The 15,923-nt window shown below is 40.3% G+C and overlaps 1 protein-coding gene across 1 annotated transcript in view; it reads left to right on the top strand.

Moving 5' to 3' along the window:
* cacna1ba (calcium channel, voltage-dependent, N type, alpha 1B subunit, a) overlaps positions 1-15,923 on the top strand; it is a 148,735-nt gene that overhangs the window by 69,999 nt on the left and 62,813 nt on the right. The window contains exons 8-14 of the mRNA XM_067600752.1: positions 4,358-4,473; positions 4,726-4,812; positions 8,676-8,759; positions 10,197-10,412; positions 11,756-11,868; positions 12,533-12,645; positions 12,775-12,906. Coding sequence (XP_067456853.1) covers positions 4,358-4,473; positions 4,726-4,812; positions 8,676-8,759; positions 10,197-10,412; positions 11,756-11,868; positions 12,533-12,645; positions 12,775-12,906 — 861 coding nt within the window. The remainder of the gene's footprint in view (positions 1-4,357; positions 4,474-4,725; positions 4,813-8,675; positions 8,760-10,196; positions 10,413-11,755; positions 11,869-12,532; positions 12,646-12,774; positions 12,907-15,923) is intronic.

Below are 15,923 nucleotides of genomic sequence, written 5' to 3'. Positions count from 1 at the left end.
TTGAACAGTTAAACTGATGACATCACCAAAACTGTTTTATGAACGAGTTACCTGTTAGTCCAGGGCCCTGTTTCCTGATAATGTGATTTCTCTCTTAATTATCTTCAGTTTCTACACTTGTTTCCCAAAGCAGAAGTTCAGAGCGAGTGCACATGCACGTCATTAAGAGCTTCTTAACTTTGGCTGTCTGCGGTGCAGAAGATTATGTTTAATACATTTTTAAAGTAACTTTGCACATCTAAACGGTCCTTAAGCTGTGCAAATTAAAAATGCACACATCACAAAGTGTTGTAAATGACACAATGAAATTCAGTATTCAGTATGAAAACAAAGCTTAATGTGCAGTTAACAGTCTTCATGTTCCTGGATGGAAGTAAACTGATTGATTTAGCTGCAAATGTTTCTCTGAAGCTCATATTAAACTAAGCATATCATCTATTGTGAATATTGTTCTGAATCCTTTCAGTATTTGAGCTGCTGTATATAAACAACCATAAATAAAAAAGAAAAGAGAACCTGGAAATATACAATCAGGAAAAGAGCATTTTAACCCTAAGAGATTCATATATTAGGTGAGAAGAGGACAATGACGACTCAAATCAGTTGTTGTTGACTGCCTGTCAATCTATAGGCATGCATCTTTGTATTGGAGTGTAGCTCAGGAATGCCAAGCTGAAGATTACCCAGCAGAAAAGAGTTTATTTATATCATTTTACATCAGATGTCACTTAACAAAGAACATCAGTGTTCATGATAAAAGTACATATAGTCTTAAACAATCCCAAATTTAAATACAACATGCACTTCTTAAGATACTCTTATCATCCTCCGAGTGGGTAGAAGTCACTCATTAACACTCTATTAATCTATAGTATAGAAATAATATAGACACACACCTACTGTACATCCCTACTGTATAGACGGGGAGAAAGCTTTAGTGGGCAGATAGCCTTTAACCGCCCCCTCTGTGATTATCTTGTCCTCTCTGCTTCCTGAGCTCTCCATAGAAGTCGTCAGATGGCTTTACAGTTACTGAGGAGGTGGAAGGTCACTGATGCTGTCTGACAGGGCTGTGCGGGGGCGATGTCATTGTTTAAAGGCCACGATCTGAGCTTCAGAGCAGCCAGGAAAACAGATACATGCAGGGTTGAGAGGCTGCAGACCCCCCAGGGGAGGTCGTGGCCGTCTGCACAGCTTTTATCCCATCAGCGTGGGCGGGGTGGGATGAGATGTGACTGTGATCAAAGATGAACCCCTAACCGTCGATTCTGAAATATCCCCTCACACATGTCATAGGAGCACAGTTCTGGTGGCATGATAGAGTTGCTCTGTGTGTCTGCTGAATGTGTGAATAATTGTTAGTGGACATGTTAGCTACGTACAACAACTTTGTAAAGTAGTAATATAGCTTGTTTTAGAGTTCTACTGCCCCTCACTGGTCAGAATTGATGAAGGAATCGTTCAATTGAAGGATTTTTCGCTACTTTAGCTTAGCATACCCCTTTTTTTTCAGTGTTTCTAGATTTTATCGCTGCATCGCTATCATTATCACATCAAGAAGTATACATGAACAAAAAAAGTCATTGTATTTTGAGATTGACAGTTCACTCTATTCATTGGAAACAGACAAAAAAAAATTCAGCCTATGGTCCACTTACTCATTCTTACACTTATTCCCACAGTCTTCATCAGCAGATGTAGTTTCCTCAGTTGCTATGGAGCTATAGACATTCACACTTTCCCAAGATTTTGAGCACCTCTAGGGATTCTAGAGATATATCCATACACATACAGTACTTATACACAAACATATACTGTATACATGTAAACCTGCATACATGAATATGCACACAGACATATACAGTATGTACAGTACCAGTCAAAAGTTTGGACACACCTTCCCATTCACTTTAATGAGAAAATATACACACTGTACATACATCCATGCATGTATACACACATTGAGACACATATACATACGGATATGTTGTATTAATACACTATATTGATCCGTATTAGACGACCTTTAATAGGAATGCAGTAAAACAGCTTTTTTTAGGAGTGTGTGTGTGTATTGTTTCCATATGCTTTAGTTGAGGCTATGGTGTTTGTCTCTTTTTAATCTGGAGGAGATAGGTGTGTACTGAATGTGTATGAAAGCTCGTCTTTGCCTAACGTAGTGTGCATTTGTCTCTGTTTGTGCTGGCATATATATCAGTATGTGTGACACCGTGTGAGAGTGTGGCTGAAAGCTACAAGGCTGGGAAATCCTAGCTGCCACAATTTCTTCCTGCACACACACACACACACACACACTGTACACTCAAGCAGCCAACACATAGATACACCCCACATACAATACACAGAGAGAGATATGTAGCCACACAATTTGATTTAGACAGTGGCAGGCACGTATACACACACACACACACACACACACACCCTCAGGAAGGCAGGCAGACAGCCACTGCAATGCAGGATAGAGCTTCCCCCGCCACTGTGTGGGAGACACACCAATCACTGAGCTATGGGGGTGGACTGGAGATCCCTCACTCTGTTGTTTCAATAGTCTGTCTTCCTCTCTCTCTTGTTTCCTTTATTGGTCTCTCTGTCTCTCCCCACCTCCTTTTCCTCTCTTATTCCACCTCCCTCCCCCTCGCTGCCTCATCTTTCATGTAACTCATTTCTCATTCAGCTCATTTAAATTGAAAAAACTGCCTTATTGGCATGACATGACCCTATTTTATCTCGGCAAAGCAACACAGTGGCAATGGAGATAATGCTATCAGCACTAACATATAACAAAAGTAATGTCATATTAGTACAAAGAGTGTGTTATTGGTTATAATAAGGATAACATTTCATATTCTCACAACAGATAAATGATTCAGTCAAGTGTTTCGTCTGATTAATCATGTCCTCTGTATAAATATATATATATATATATATAGACAAGTATTCAGATGGAGGGTATATGTTTATACTGTGTTTGTATTGTAAGCATCATACTGTATGTAAACACACTCTGCATATATATTCTGCTGGCTGTGACTGAAAAAGGGGAGGTTAATAACACATTGTGGATAGTATATGCAAATGATCGATGGTTAACTTCCCTCCATGTTGCCTGCACCCAGAGCTTCCTACTCATTTGCCAGCAGAAGTCTTTGGAGATCTGCATTAGACTACAAACTACGTTTCTGCATTTTCTGTAGCGGTGCCTTCAAGGACAGTAAAATGTGGGTCTCCCAAAAACACTCCCTCCTACCATGTTACACAAGCGATAGGGAAAAGCACACACTCAAATATCACACTACTAAATACTTTATAATATCAGTATATTTGGAAGACAACTAGTTTCATGATACAAGGCCAAATAAAGTGCTGTGGAATCAGACAAAACAGAGTCTGGAGGAGGAAGCAACCACCAGAGTTAAGCCACAGACAAACTTCAGCGGCTGAATGTCTCCATGATAACACTAACACAAACAGAGAAAAGGCTGTTATCCTTGTGGTCGGGATCTTCAGTGATTCTTTTAGCCTTATTCTTGCAGCGCCTGGTGTAAATATCCTTTAGGCAGGGTAGAGCACCGCCTGTTGTACGTTTTGCAGGGCCTCGTGGTCCTGTTGGATGCTCTTTCCGTACCAGGCAGTGATGATCCCCGTCAGGATGCTCTTAATGGTGCAGGAGTAGAAATTCCTCAGTATTTGAGGGGCTACCTGGAATTTCCATTAATTGAACTGGATTTCCATTTCCAGTTCAATTAAATCCTAAAATGTATTTTAATGGTAAGACAAGTAGAGAGTAGTCAAAGAATCAGCAAACTGACTCAGTGATATCTGATACAGAAATATCTATCTAATGGTAGCTAAGATTAGCCACCTTATGCTAGAAAGACTGTTGCAGCAAAACCTCTGAGTGTATTAAATGGAGAATGAGGGAGATTACGCTCACTGTAAATCTTTGTGCTTGGTGAGAAGTTTCAAGTCTAACTGAGGTCACAAGTCATTCATGTTAGAGTTAAACTTGAGTCTGACTCAAGTCCATGTCATGCGACCTGGCACCTCAACAGTAGTTGTGGAGAGAAAGGACAGTGTGCCTTGTTAGATACAGACACACATGAGCTTGTTCTCTTAGCGTCTGACTAGCCCTGCTGTTGACAGTCAGCTCAGTTATTCCACAATGTGACAAGACACTGACTCTGTCTTACCTGCTGCAAGCTAGCAGGCTGTATGCCTGTCAACAGTGGAGTGCCCCAGGGTCTGTGTGTTGGCTTCAGCTCAGATCTAATAAACATTTCTGTGTGTGTGTGTGTGTGTGTGTGTGCGCGCACGTGCGTGTTTGTGGTTTCTACAGGGAGTTTGCCAAGGAGAGAGAGAGAGTGGAGAAGAGGCAGGAATTCTTGAAGCTCCGCAGGCAGCAGCAAATAGAGAGAGAGTTAACCGGGTACCTGGAGTGGATCTGCAAAGCAGGTCAGAAACAAATACACACACACACACACACACACACACACACACACACACACACACCTTCGGCCGAACGTGGCTTACAAATGTGTACCTACCCCTCACTCATTGTCAAAGTTACATTTTAGGCACCGAACTGAAGTCACATACTTATATTTAAAGATAGAAAAGACAAAATACATGAACTGACTTTACTGTAATTAACAATATGACCTAATTGTGTCTGCTTGTAATTCATGTGTGGTATTTGTGTTCCAGAGGAGGTGATGCTGGCTGAGGAGGATAAGAACGCGGAGGAGAAATCCCTGGATGGAGCGTGGTACAAAAGGAAACACAACAACTCTGGTGAGGACTCTCATCTTCACAGTTGACTGTGAAGACAGTAAATTATCAGCCATGTAAACAATTCAGCACCATATTAATTGTATTTATTTATTAGGACAGTGTACAGTTTTTAACATAAAAGATGCACTGCACCGGAGTTAGCTCAAAGCTAATTTACATCCGCAGTCGCCCACAATCAAAACATACAACAGCACAACAGCAAAGAGTACAAAGCAGGTGTTCACTATCTAAATATACCAAAACTAAACCAAAATACACAGGTAGATAAATATCTAAAAAAAAAAAGAAGTATGATCCACAGTTGTAAGGGTGTCATATCATTTAGCGTTTACCTGATGTGACAGATAGATGTTCTGTTGAGATTTGTTTCTTCCTTCATGAAATGTTTGCAAAGTCTCTTTTAATATATTGAAATCTGCATTTTTGCACCAGCTGGCGGTCTGTCTTCTTCTCCTCCTTTATTGCCGCATTGCTACCTGCCTTCTACTGTACCGCACAGCCACCAGCTGTTTTACTGCCATCTACAATCAGCAGTGTGTGCTGAGACAAACATCTCAGCTCTACAACACCATTAGCGCTTAAATTCTTCATAGTGTACCTTTAAAGTCACAGTGAATGGCTATTTGAAGAGTGTATCGTTTCCTTGTATTCCTGATATTCTAGGACATGTCACTCACTATCAGTTAATTAATAATTACTCAATAAACTACAGCTCCCATAGAAATTTACCAGCATGGGTACTCATGTCATCGTAACTTTGTTTTGTCAATCCATAAAATTCTTAAACACAAGATGTCATTATTTTTACATTTTAGCTGTAATCTCTGCTGTCTACAGTGTTCAGTCCTCTATGTCTGACCTAACTGTAACCCCTCAACTTGCCCGAGGTCTCAGCGCATCTTTCGAGCTGTGATGTTTAACTCGAGACGGTCAAGGCTTGTGAGAAATGGTGTCAAATGCTGTAAAAAACAAACAAACAAAAAAAAAAAACGATATAGAGTGTTATAAAAAACAAACAACCTTTTCTAAACATATGGAGTGACCAACGCAACATGCTGTTGAGTAAAGGCTGAATATTCAGTTATTTACATTATTGCAAATGTCGATGGGATTTGTATTTGGTTTTATTTCAGAACCTGGAAGTTCCAGTTTCACATTTGCTCAGTATAACCAGTGTAATCAGCAGGCAACCACAGCACAAGAAAAGGCTTTTTAACGAGCAAGAAAAGCAACAGCAAGAATACTAGGATGATAGATGATATGACAAATGAGACCTCCTTACAGAGACAGTAATTAAGTTATGGTGTACAGCTGGGGAGGCAGGTAGCAGTGAGGGAGTCAGCAACAGGTGTCGCACAGCAGCTTTTGCCTGGTGGACAGGTGAGGAACGGCTAGCTTTGCAATATATAACACTCACAAATAAAAGACGGCATGAAACTGAGAGATGACTCGGATGTCATATGACAGAGCTTATTCCTTTTGGACTGGCCTGTCGAGCTATTATATATTATATTATTAGATAACTGCTCTAGCCCCATTAGCAGCTAACACCTTTAACTCTTTGATGCTAGCTAAACTTCTTTAACTTTAGCTAGGTTTGCAGTAGAAGCTCCTTTAATGTTAAGTAATGTCATATAAAGGTAGATGACTCCGCAAATATTGTTGCATGTGCACCAGAGACTTTTGCAAACGGAGCAGCTAACTTCCGGTTAGCTCTCTGCTGTTGGGATAAAATAATTTCATTGTGCAGCTCTTCTAGACAAATGTTATTGGACCGAATGGATCAAAGTCTGAATGTGAAACAAGTAATTTTGCGGGGATGTGTAATGCTCAAAGCAATTTATCCACTGGTTCTACAGCTGGAACAACAGCGATGCAGTAGGCTACGGTTGAACTTATCACGTAAGCACGTGTTGACTGTGTTTTTGTAATTACTCTCACTGCCAGAGGGAGACAAAGGTCCTGCACTGTAAGTCAGTGTCTACTAATGTCTGCTATGATAAGAACTGTCCCTTTAGTTCTCTCCAAGCAACAATCTCCGGGGCTGAAAAATGAAGACAATACGAAAGTCCTCAAATGGCCACATGAGGCTGTCAATGCCCATAGACCTCCATGTTAAAATGTCCAACTTTACAGCAGAAATAAACGTGTTTACAGCCTGCTACAAAAAACGGTTTAGGTCTCTATAGTTAATTTCCCCTTTCATGACAACTGTACAGGGGGTGAATTTTTTTATAACTCACCCGTTTAAATGTTATTAAGCCGTAAAGTTATGCATAATTAAGGATGAGGCCGCTTTGAGTGACAGGTCGTTAGCCACTAGGTGGCTTGTTTCAGCAACCGGGCTTCATTTGGCCCACCTCAGCTCCACCTCTTTGCCCGTTTTGGATTAGCTGGGAGTTAGACAGAGTCAGGCACTGCCAACATGGCGACAGCTGGAGCCGCTCACTTTGAGCTTCATCACCGCTCTTCAGAAACTAACAGATGCTGCTACGGTGGCTACGTCCATATTTTTTTACAGTCTATGGTTCTCCTGTGAAGCTCAAGTCACTTTAGTCCCTTTAACTGGATTATTTTCATCAATTTCACTAGTGTTTTATTAGTGTTGGATGTATGGATATATTTACAGCATATACTGTATTTATATGCACACACTATGCAATATACTGCACATATACCTATAATATATGTATGTTATGATTGACCCACAAGAAATGATTTGTTTCAGTGTATGAAATATTTTTAAATGCCATGTTGGTTTAAGATATATCATGTTGGTAGATTCTACTGTATGTCTGAATGCTCCGTACTGTTAGACCTACCACCATGTGAGCAGCAGAGTATGTGGCTAACACAGATCATTTCCACTGACATCACCCTGAGGTGTGTGTGTATGTGCTCACACACGCATTCCTGTCTTATCAAGGCCATACTGTCTCTCATCTGCAGCCTCACCCAGGGTAACAGTCACAGTGGTTATTGGTAGAAGGGTAGAAGGGTAATGAGATTAGAATAAAGTCGAGAGTGTGAGGCTCAGTGGAGTTGCGAGGCAGCGTGGGAGTACAAGAGCCCTTCACACAAATTTAAAGCTCCTCTCTGCTGCGTAGTTTTGATGCTCTCACTGTTTTTTTTTATAGCTCTCAACAGTGAAAGTGGACTATATTGAAGTATCAAACACTAAGCTGGGAAGAAATTGGGAGGAACAAGGAATGGTATCTTTACAACATAGATACTTTATATCTGGCACACATATAAGCTGCATCGGAAGTCTCTCTTGTGCTGCTCCATATAAATTTAAGAACACACAAATAAAAGCATCCATCTATGCATCCAATTTACTGTATGCACGATCCCTTTGAGAATATAAACGACAGGTTCCTCTTGGTTGTTTCATGGTTCATATATACTATATATCTATATCAGATGATACAGTAGATGGGCCGATGTCTTTTAGCTTCCCTGTTATGTCTGACTTTGATTTCTCTGCTGTAAAACATGATTTGAGAGATGCTACAGTATAATTTAACAAGCAGAGATTTATTGAATATGAATATGTCAATAATATATAAATGAATTAAGTGAATTGGTCAGATATGGCAACATTGTGAAACGTGTAAATAAAAATTTTTTTGACAGCATGAGAAAAGCAGAAATGATGGAAAAGCTGAACGTTTCTAAATGAAGAAAAAAAAGTAGGAAAGTTATTTTAGAAATTCACCACAAGCAGAATAAAAGAAAGAAAGAAAGAAGGAAAGAAAGCATTCTTCTTACTGAACTTTAGCGAAAGCTTCATGAATTTGAGTTAAAGCAGATTAGCTGTTCTGTGACTTTTGTCATCTTTTTTTACCATATCGTATTTGCAGTGCTGAAAAGAGCCAAGAAGAGTAAGAACGACCTCATCAATGCAGAAGAAGGAGAGGACCACTTCACTGACATCTCATCTGTTGGTGAGGACAATATCTGCCGTATTACAGCAAGTCTCCGTACTGTTCAACACTCAGATTGTGTATTTACTGTATGTTGAACGTGACACACAAACTGCTTATTCACATTTCAAGCAGCTTGGTCTCTAACAGCGCTACAACATACTGTTGAGTTAAAATAGCTTAGTAGCAAAAGATAAATAAGCAACATTAAAAATACCATAATGAAATACATTCTTAATATTCAATCAACCTCATTACACATTGTCTAAACACATGTTTTCACTCGTTATGTGGAGTTACTGAAACATCAGTCAAAATGGCAGCAAATATCCAAATCTGATTGGCTGACATTAGCAAGCAAAAAACGTATATATAGTATATATATAGTCATTGGTTCAAACATAAGCACAATTACCACTCACTAATTGTTAAATGGCCTTTTGTTATCTGTTAACACTTTTGGAATTGTTCATGTTTTATTGTCTAACAACATTAAATCAAAGAGGATTGAATGAGCAGAAGTGTAAAGCAGCATAAAAGTACAAGTACCTCAAAATTGTACTTTAGCACAGTACTTGAGTAAATGCACTTACATTCAACCTCTGGAAGTTATAATTGCTGACAAATACTGTACAACATTTAAATTGTCCTTATATCTGCTTATTAGTGCAAACTCTCCATACAGAGGATGGAGAGGACACTCAATGAGATACAGATCAGGCTGCAGTGATCTTATTGGCCACTTTATCTACAGTATGTGATGCAACATGTTTTTGTCACCTGACATGAGATTACCAGACCAAGGAACAATATGTTATTGTTATAAAATGACTATAAAGCTATAAGCTGTAGTACAGTGCTTGGATAGATAGAACAGAGTGGGATAGTGTGGGTCTTCAGGTGATACAGTATGAGTCAGATGTCTGGATTAAAATAGACCAGGAAATGATTAGTCCACTAGTCTTCCTGTGCTAGTAATGAAATTCTAATAGAACCATTTTTCTCCTTTCCTTTTGTGTCCAGTCCCACTTGACATTTGGGCTTAATTTAAGTTACAGAAGGTTTAATATAGTACAGGCTAAATGGGAGTGAGGAGGGGAGTGGTGATGATGTGATGTAAAAGAACCGAGGGCTTCACTTTGGTTACATCACAATCAGAGCTGGTCAGAATATAAAAAGCCTTCTGTTGAGAAGGTAGAAGTTAATTATATGACACTTTGTTCTTTTTTACTCTGCACCAGTAGAACCCACCTTTACAGAATTGAAAGTGGATTGTGTTAGAGAGTGCAAATAATGTATATTCCTCTATATTGAATTATTATCAAAATGTGCTGAGTCATGTATTGAGTCAAACCAAGGCCAAGGGAAAAACTACACTCCACAGTCTAAAATCGGTAAGGCGACCTTGATTTTAGACTTGGTAACTTTATTGCCGTTTGGTGTGTTTTGTTCCAACTGCCCCCCCAGGGTCTCCGTTCGCCAGGGCCAGTGTAAAGAGCAAGAATGAGAACTCATCTTACTTCAGGAGAAAAGAGAAGAGGATTCGCTTTACCATCCGCCGTCTGGTCAAGTCCCAGAGCTTCTACTGGACTGTGTTGTGTCTGGTCGGCCTCAACACGTTGTGTGTAGCCATCGTACACTACGACCAGCCTGAGTGGCTCACCTATGCACTATGTAAGTTCCAGGAGTTATATACTGACATAAATATGAGAATTTAAAGAGAGACTAAGCAACTTTTGAAAGAAGAAACAAATGAAATGTTGACTTCACAAACATATTCTTATTCAGTTCAGTACTCTCAGAAGTATTGCTGAGTCAGTTTGTTGACTCCTCCAGTGTCAGTATTTATCATTATCGATTTCCTAAAATTGTCATCTGTGACCGTGACGGCTGCTGTTCTGCAGAAGTCACATGGTCTCTCTTCAAAGGCAGCTGCTTCAGAGAACATGATGGTAGCAATATCTAAGACCCTGAAAACATATTTCCTCACTATGAGGGATGAGCGTCTACATGGACACACACACATTTGTGCCAAAGTTAGAACATTATTGGTTTTTTCACATGAGAAATTTCGATTGCTGTGTTTGTGAAGATTCTCAGTCATCCAGGTCATGGTATGTAGTACAGTACAAGCCAGGATTTATAGATTTATACACTAGATTAGATTAGGCTGGAAAAAGGAAATGTCATGTGTTTCTGATGACAGTCGTACTGTTGTTTGTTTTTATTACCAGCACTGTCATCATTGAAGCATATTAGCTGAGTTTTTGAATGTTAAACTCTTAATAAATAGCTTGATAACAGCATAGAGCATACACAGTGTTCATTCATCCAGCCAGCACGGGATGAATACATGTGAAATACAAAGAGATTTGTCTGGTGATGATAGGCTTAATCAGCAGACTTGAATGTAATAGACGTGCATTTATATGCTAAAGTTACGCGCTGCGGGTTTAACAATAATGATGTATAATGACATAAAAACCACTTGGTTAGCTTTAGGGAAAGATTACAGTTTTTAAAAAGCTGTCCAGACTCGCAGTTGGAAATGGGAAGCGAACAGTGGCCTCCTGTGGCAAAGTCCACCGTCAGGTTAATGTCTCCATCCACCCCTCCTCTGACAAATGAGGAAATTTGTCAACTTTTATATGTCATCTCAACTGTGCCAATGCTCCATGTCATAACTACTACAGCCGCTAGATGCAACTATACTGATATTGTAAGCACCTGCCAATTTTCTACTCAGCTCAGAAAGGTAAAAAAAACACTTGAGGTGACAGAAATCCATTTGCAAACATGCATCACACTAAAGTACTGTCGTACATTTCACACACACACACGTGAGCAAACATACATCTCACACACTCCATCACGGGAGAATACCCTTCAAACAATAGACTCTTTCTGAGTCTTATTTGTTTTGGGCACAGTTGAACAGGCAGCAGTAGAAATCAGCAGGGAGGTCCCTTTTTAACCCGAGACATTGATCCGTGTGTTTTCTTCTTCTCTCTGGACAGACCTGGCTGAGTTTGTGTTCCTGGGCCTGTTTTTGGCAGAGATGTCAATGAAAATGTACGGCCTCGGACCCCAGAACTACTTCCACTCCTCATTCAACTGTTTTGACTTTGGGGTGAGTTGTCTTGTTTATCTGGTAGTGAAATTAGTCTACAGTGGTTTTTAAAGTGTGAGCATGTGTAGAATGAGTCAAATGATTAAGGACTGGTATTTCAGAAAAAAATATAGCCAGAATAGCAAAAAGATACAAATATCACTCACAAAAGATCATTTTATCTCCAGCTGCTGTTGCACTATTGGCAGACATGACCCTCACTATTTGCCAAAATCTCCAAACCAAGTAAAAAAAAAGGTTTATAATTAAATATGATCCAGTATTTTTGAAAATAAAAAGTGTGTAGCTGTTATGCAAAGTAAACCACGTACATTTAGGCAAGTACTGTACTTACAGTACCAGTCAAAAGTTTGGATACACCTTTCCATTTCATTGAATGAGAAAGTGTGTCCAAACATTTGACGGGTACTGTAAGTACAGTTTTGAGGTACTTGTACAGTACTTTCCTTGTTCCTTTACATTTTAGAGGGGATTATTATACTTGTTACTCTGCTACATTTATCTGACAGATAGTTACTAGTCACTTTTCAGATTAAGATTTAACAGTAAAAACATATGTTCATGAAATAAAGAATTTTACCTGTAATAGATTACTGTTTCTTTCACTAAAGTGAATGTTCTGCTGGAGTGGAGGCCTGCTGCAATAACCAGACTGTGTTCACAGGTGATTATCGGCAGTATTTTTGAGGTAATCTGGGCCGCCATCAAACCTGGAGCCTCATTTGGGATCAGTGTCCTACGGGCTCTGAGACTGCTCAGGATCTTCAAAGTCACCAAGTGAGTGATCACAAATGTCTGTCTTCACAACACCTCAGCATGCTGGGAACAAGAATTTCCAATATTCTTATATATATATGTGTGTGTGTGTGTGTGTGTGTGTGTGTGTGTGTGTGTGTGTGTGTGCAGGTACTGGAACTCTTTGAGAAACCTGGTTGTATCTCTACTCAATTCCATGAAGTCCATCATCAGCCTGTTGTTCCTCCTCTTCCTCTTCATTGTGGTCTTCGCTCTGCTGGGCATGCAGCTGTTTGGTGGACAGTGAGTAACTGGTTTCTACTGGGACGCTTGTTGTGGAAAAATAAAACACAGAGGACGTGTTCTCGAGGGAGTTCCAGTAGCATCTTCTTCTCATAGTCATTTCTCAGTAAAATCAAAACACAAAGATTTCATAAACATAATACAGGAATCAGTTTGACTTAACATTTCTAGTGTTCCACAAGAAACCAAAGAAAATAGACTTCATCTTTGTCTTCAGTATTAAAAGTAATGGAGCGAGTTTCAAAATCAGAAAGATGCCAAACTGGCGTAACACTGCTTGTGATGATCGTTGCACCCCCACAAAAATAGTGAATAAAAAAATGGAGCTAAGATATAACTGTGCTCACTATCGCTATAGCAATAATTCACTTCCTGTTTATATCACCCAAAGCATGATGGGAATCCTGGGAGGAAAATCTCAAAATCCTACCTGGATTCTCATCATCTGATGAGAAAGAAACCCAAAAAAAACAGCCAACGTTCATGGGATCTGGCTGCCATGTGTTTGGATTACTTTGCAGCTGCTGGAGATGATCTGGTTGTACTGGTTGAGCTGGTAAAGCATCGTACTCCACCTCTGTGTCCAGAGCATCTACCTCATTGCTCTTTTCTCCGCCACGCTATTTTTATGCTCCATCCAAGAGTTTAAGGTGTTAAAGAGGAATAAATGAGAGCTAATATACAGTATTGTTGTGTGAATGTGATCCTGCCCTCAGCCGTCATCAACATCTCTTCACACTGGGAGATGGTGGGACACACAGTTCATTCAGAAAGTATTCAGACCCCTTCACTTTTTTCACATGTTGTTATGTTGCAGTTCTAAAATCATGTAAATTCATCCCTCCCTCATCAATCTACTCTCAGTACCCAATAATGACAAGGCAAAGAGAGAATTTTAGAAATTTTTGCAAATTTATTAAAGGCTCCGTATGTAGAAATCAGAATTTCCCTCTCATTAGTGACATCTGTGGCCGTTAAATGAAGTGCAGTTAACGTCCTGGTGCTCATGTATTCGCGGCGTGAGACTATTGCAGGTGATGTCTTTTTCCTCGCTTACACTTATCATAACTACATAAAAGATTTCTAATGTTGTGTTTTGCACTGTGTTTCACTCCCAGTCAGTCGGCCCCTCCCTCTGCTGTATGTACATGTGCTCACTCGTTCACACACAATCACACACACACAGAGGCTGCTGCTGCACTGTGGCTGCTGACTGGTAAGAGCCAATCCACACCGCCCAACTTGGACAAATATGCATTAATCAACCACCCGAACCTGACCTGACCTGCGAAATGCCAACTTTTTTTTAACAACCATGTTTACTAAACACTGATAGGCTCAGTGAGCTGTGGCCGGGGAGCAACGTGCTGTGGTTTTGTAATGAAACGTGTGCTTATTACAAACTTTGGACTACTAACAGGAAAAACAAAAGGGGTAAGCTATGTTCTGCTATCACTCTGGAGCTTGTTTTCTGCTCCTTTGTTGAGGAAATAATGTTGCTTTAGCTGTGTGGGAGTGGGCGACTTGTCTTTGTGGGGGTGATTTGTTGTGAAATGTGTTGTGGTTGACGGAGGCAGCTAGCTGTCTCATTAGCTGGAGAGCTAATATCTGCAGGGTGTTTCTAGTCAGATAGTACTATTTTTATTGTGCTGTTGTGTGGTTATGCCGGTTGTTTGTTGACGTTAGCAGGAGAGAGGCAAGGCACTCAGGAGCGTGCAAAACGTCACTTCCATCAGATTTTCGTGGAAAATCCAGCCCGGGTCCTTCACATAGAAATCAGTCCACAGGCTGTTACAGACAACTGAGAAAGTCGGGGAAGGTCTCATTTTTACATGACATTACTACCCCTTCACGTTGTCTTGGTTGTGTGCTTAAGGTCATTGTCCTGTTGGAAGGTGAACCTTCAGCCCAGTTTGAGGTCCTGAGTGCTCTGGACCAGATTTCATTAAGGATGCTTATGTACTTTGCTCTGTTCAGCTTTCCCTCAACCCTTACCAGTCCCCCAGTCCCTGCTGCTGAAAAACACCCCCCACATCATGATGCTGGATGGTATTGGGCAGGTAATGAGCAGTGCCTGGCTTCCTCCAGACTCGATGCTTAGAATTGAAGCCAAACAGTTCAATTTTGGTTTCATCAGAAAACCAGACCAGAAAATCTTATTTTTCACAGTCTGAGAGTCATTTAGATCCTTTTTTGCAAACTCCAAGCAGGCTTTCCTGTGTCTTTCACTGAGGAGAGGCTTCCATCTGGCCACTCTGCCATAAAGCCCAGATGGGTGGAGTGTTGCGGTGATGGTTGTCCTTCTGGAAGTTTCTCCCATATCCACACAGGATCTCTGGAGCTCAGCCAGAGTGACCATCAGGTTCTTAGTCACCTCTCTTACCAAGGCCCTTCTCCCCCGATTGCTCAGTTTGTGCTGGGCAGCCAGCTCTAGGAAGAGTCCTGGTTGTTCCAAACTTTTTCCATTTAAGAATTATTGAGCCACTGTGCTCTTGGGAACCTTCAATGCAGCAGAAATGTTTTTGTAGCCTTCCCCAGATCTGTGCCTCAACACAATCCTGTCTCTGAGCTCTGCAAGCAGTTCTTTCAACCTCATAGCTTTGTTTTTGCTTTGATATGCATTGTCAGCTGTGAGACCTTATATAGACAGGTGTGTTCTGTTCCAAATCATGTCCAATCAATTGAATTTACCACAGGTGGACTCCAATCAAGGTGTAGAAACAGCTCAAAGATGATCAAGAGTAATGGAAGGCACCTGAGCTTAATTTCAAGTGTCATAGCAAAGGGTCTGAATATTCATGTCAAGTGATATTTCAGTTTTTCCTTTTTAATTATAACAGTTTAATTTTATGTAATTAAGATAAGTGTAAGCTAGGAAAAAGACATCACCTGCAATAGTCTCACGCCGCGAGCACGTGAGCGCAAGCACCAGGATGATGATTGCACCTCACTGAACACTCACAGAAGAATAAAATGTAATGGGCATATATTGTGCTGGAATTATCTGCAGCAGCCTG

This window comes from Thunnus thynnus, chromosome 2 (assembly GCF_963924715.1).
Source record: "Thunnus thynnus chromosome 2, fThuThy2.1, whole genome shotgun sequence".
NCBI lineage: Eukaryota > Metazoa > Chordata > Actinopteri > Scombriformes > Scombridae > Thunnus > Thunnus thynnus.
The sequence above is the reverse complement of the archived record's forward strand: the minus strand, read 5'-3'. Positions and strand labels throughout refer to the sequence as shown.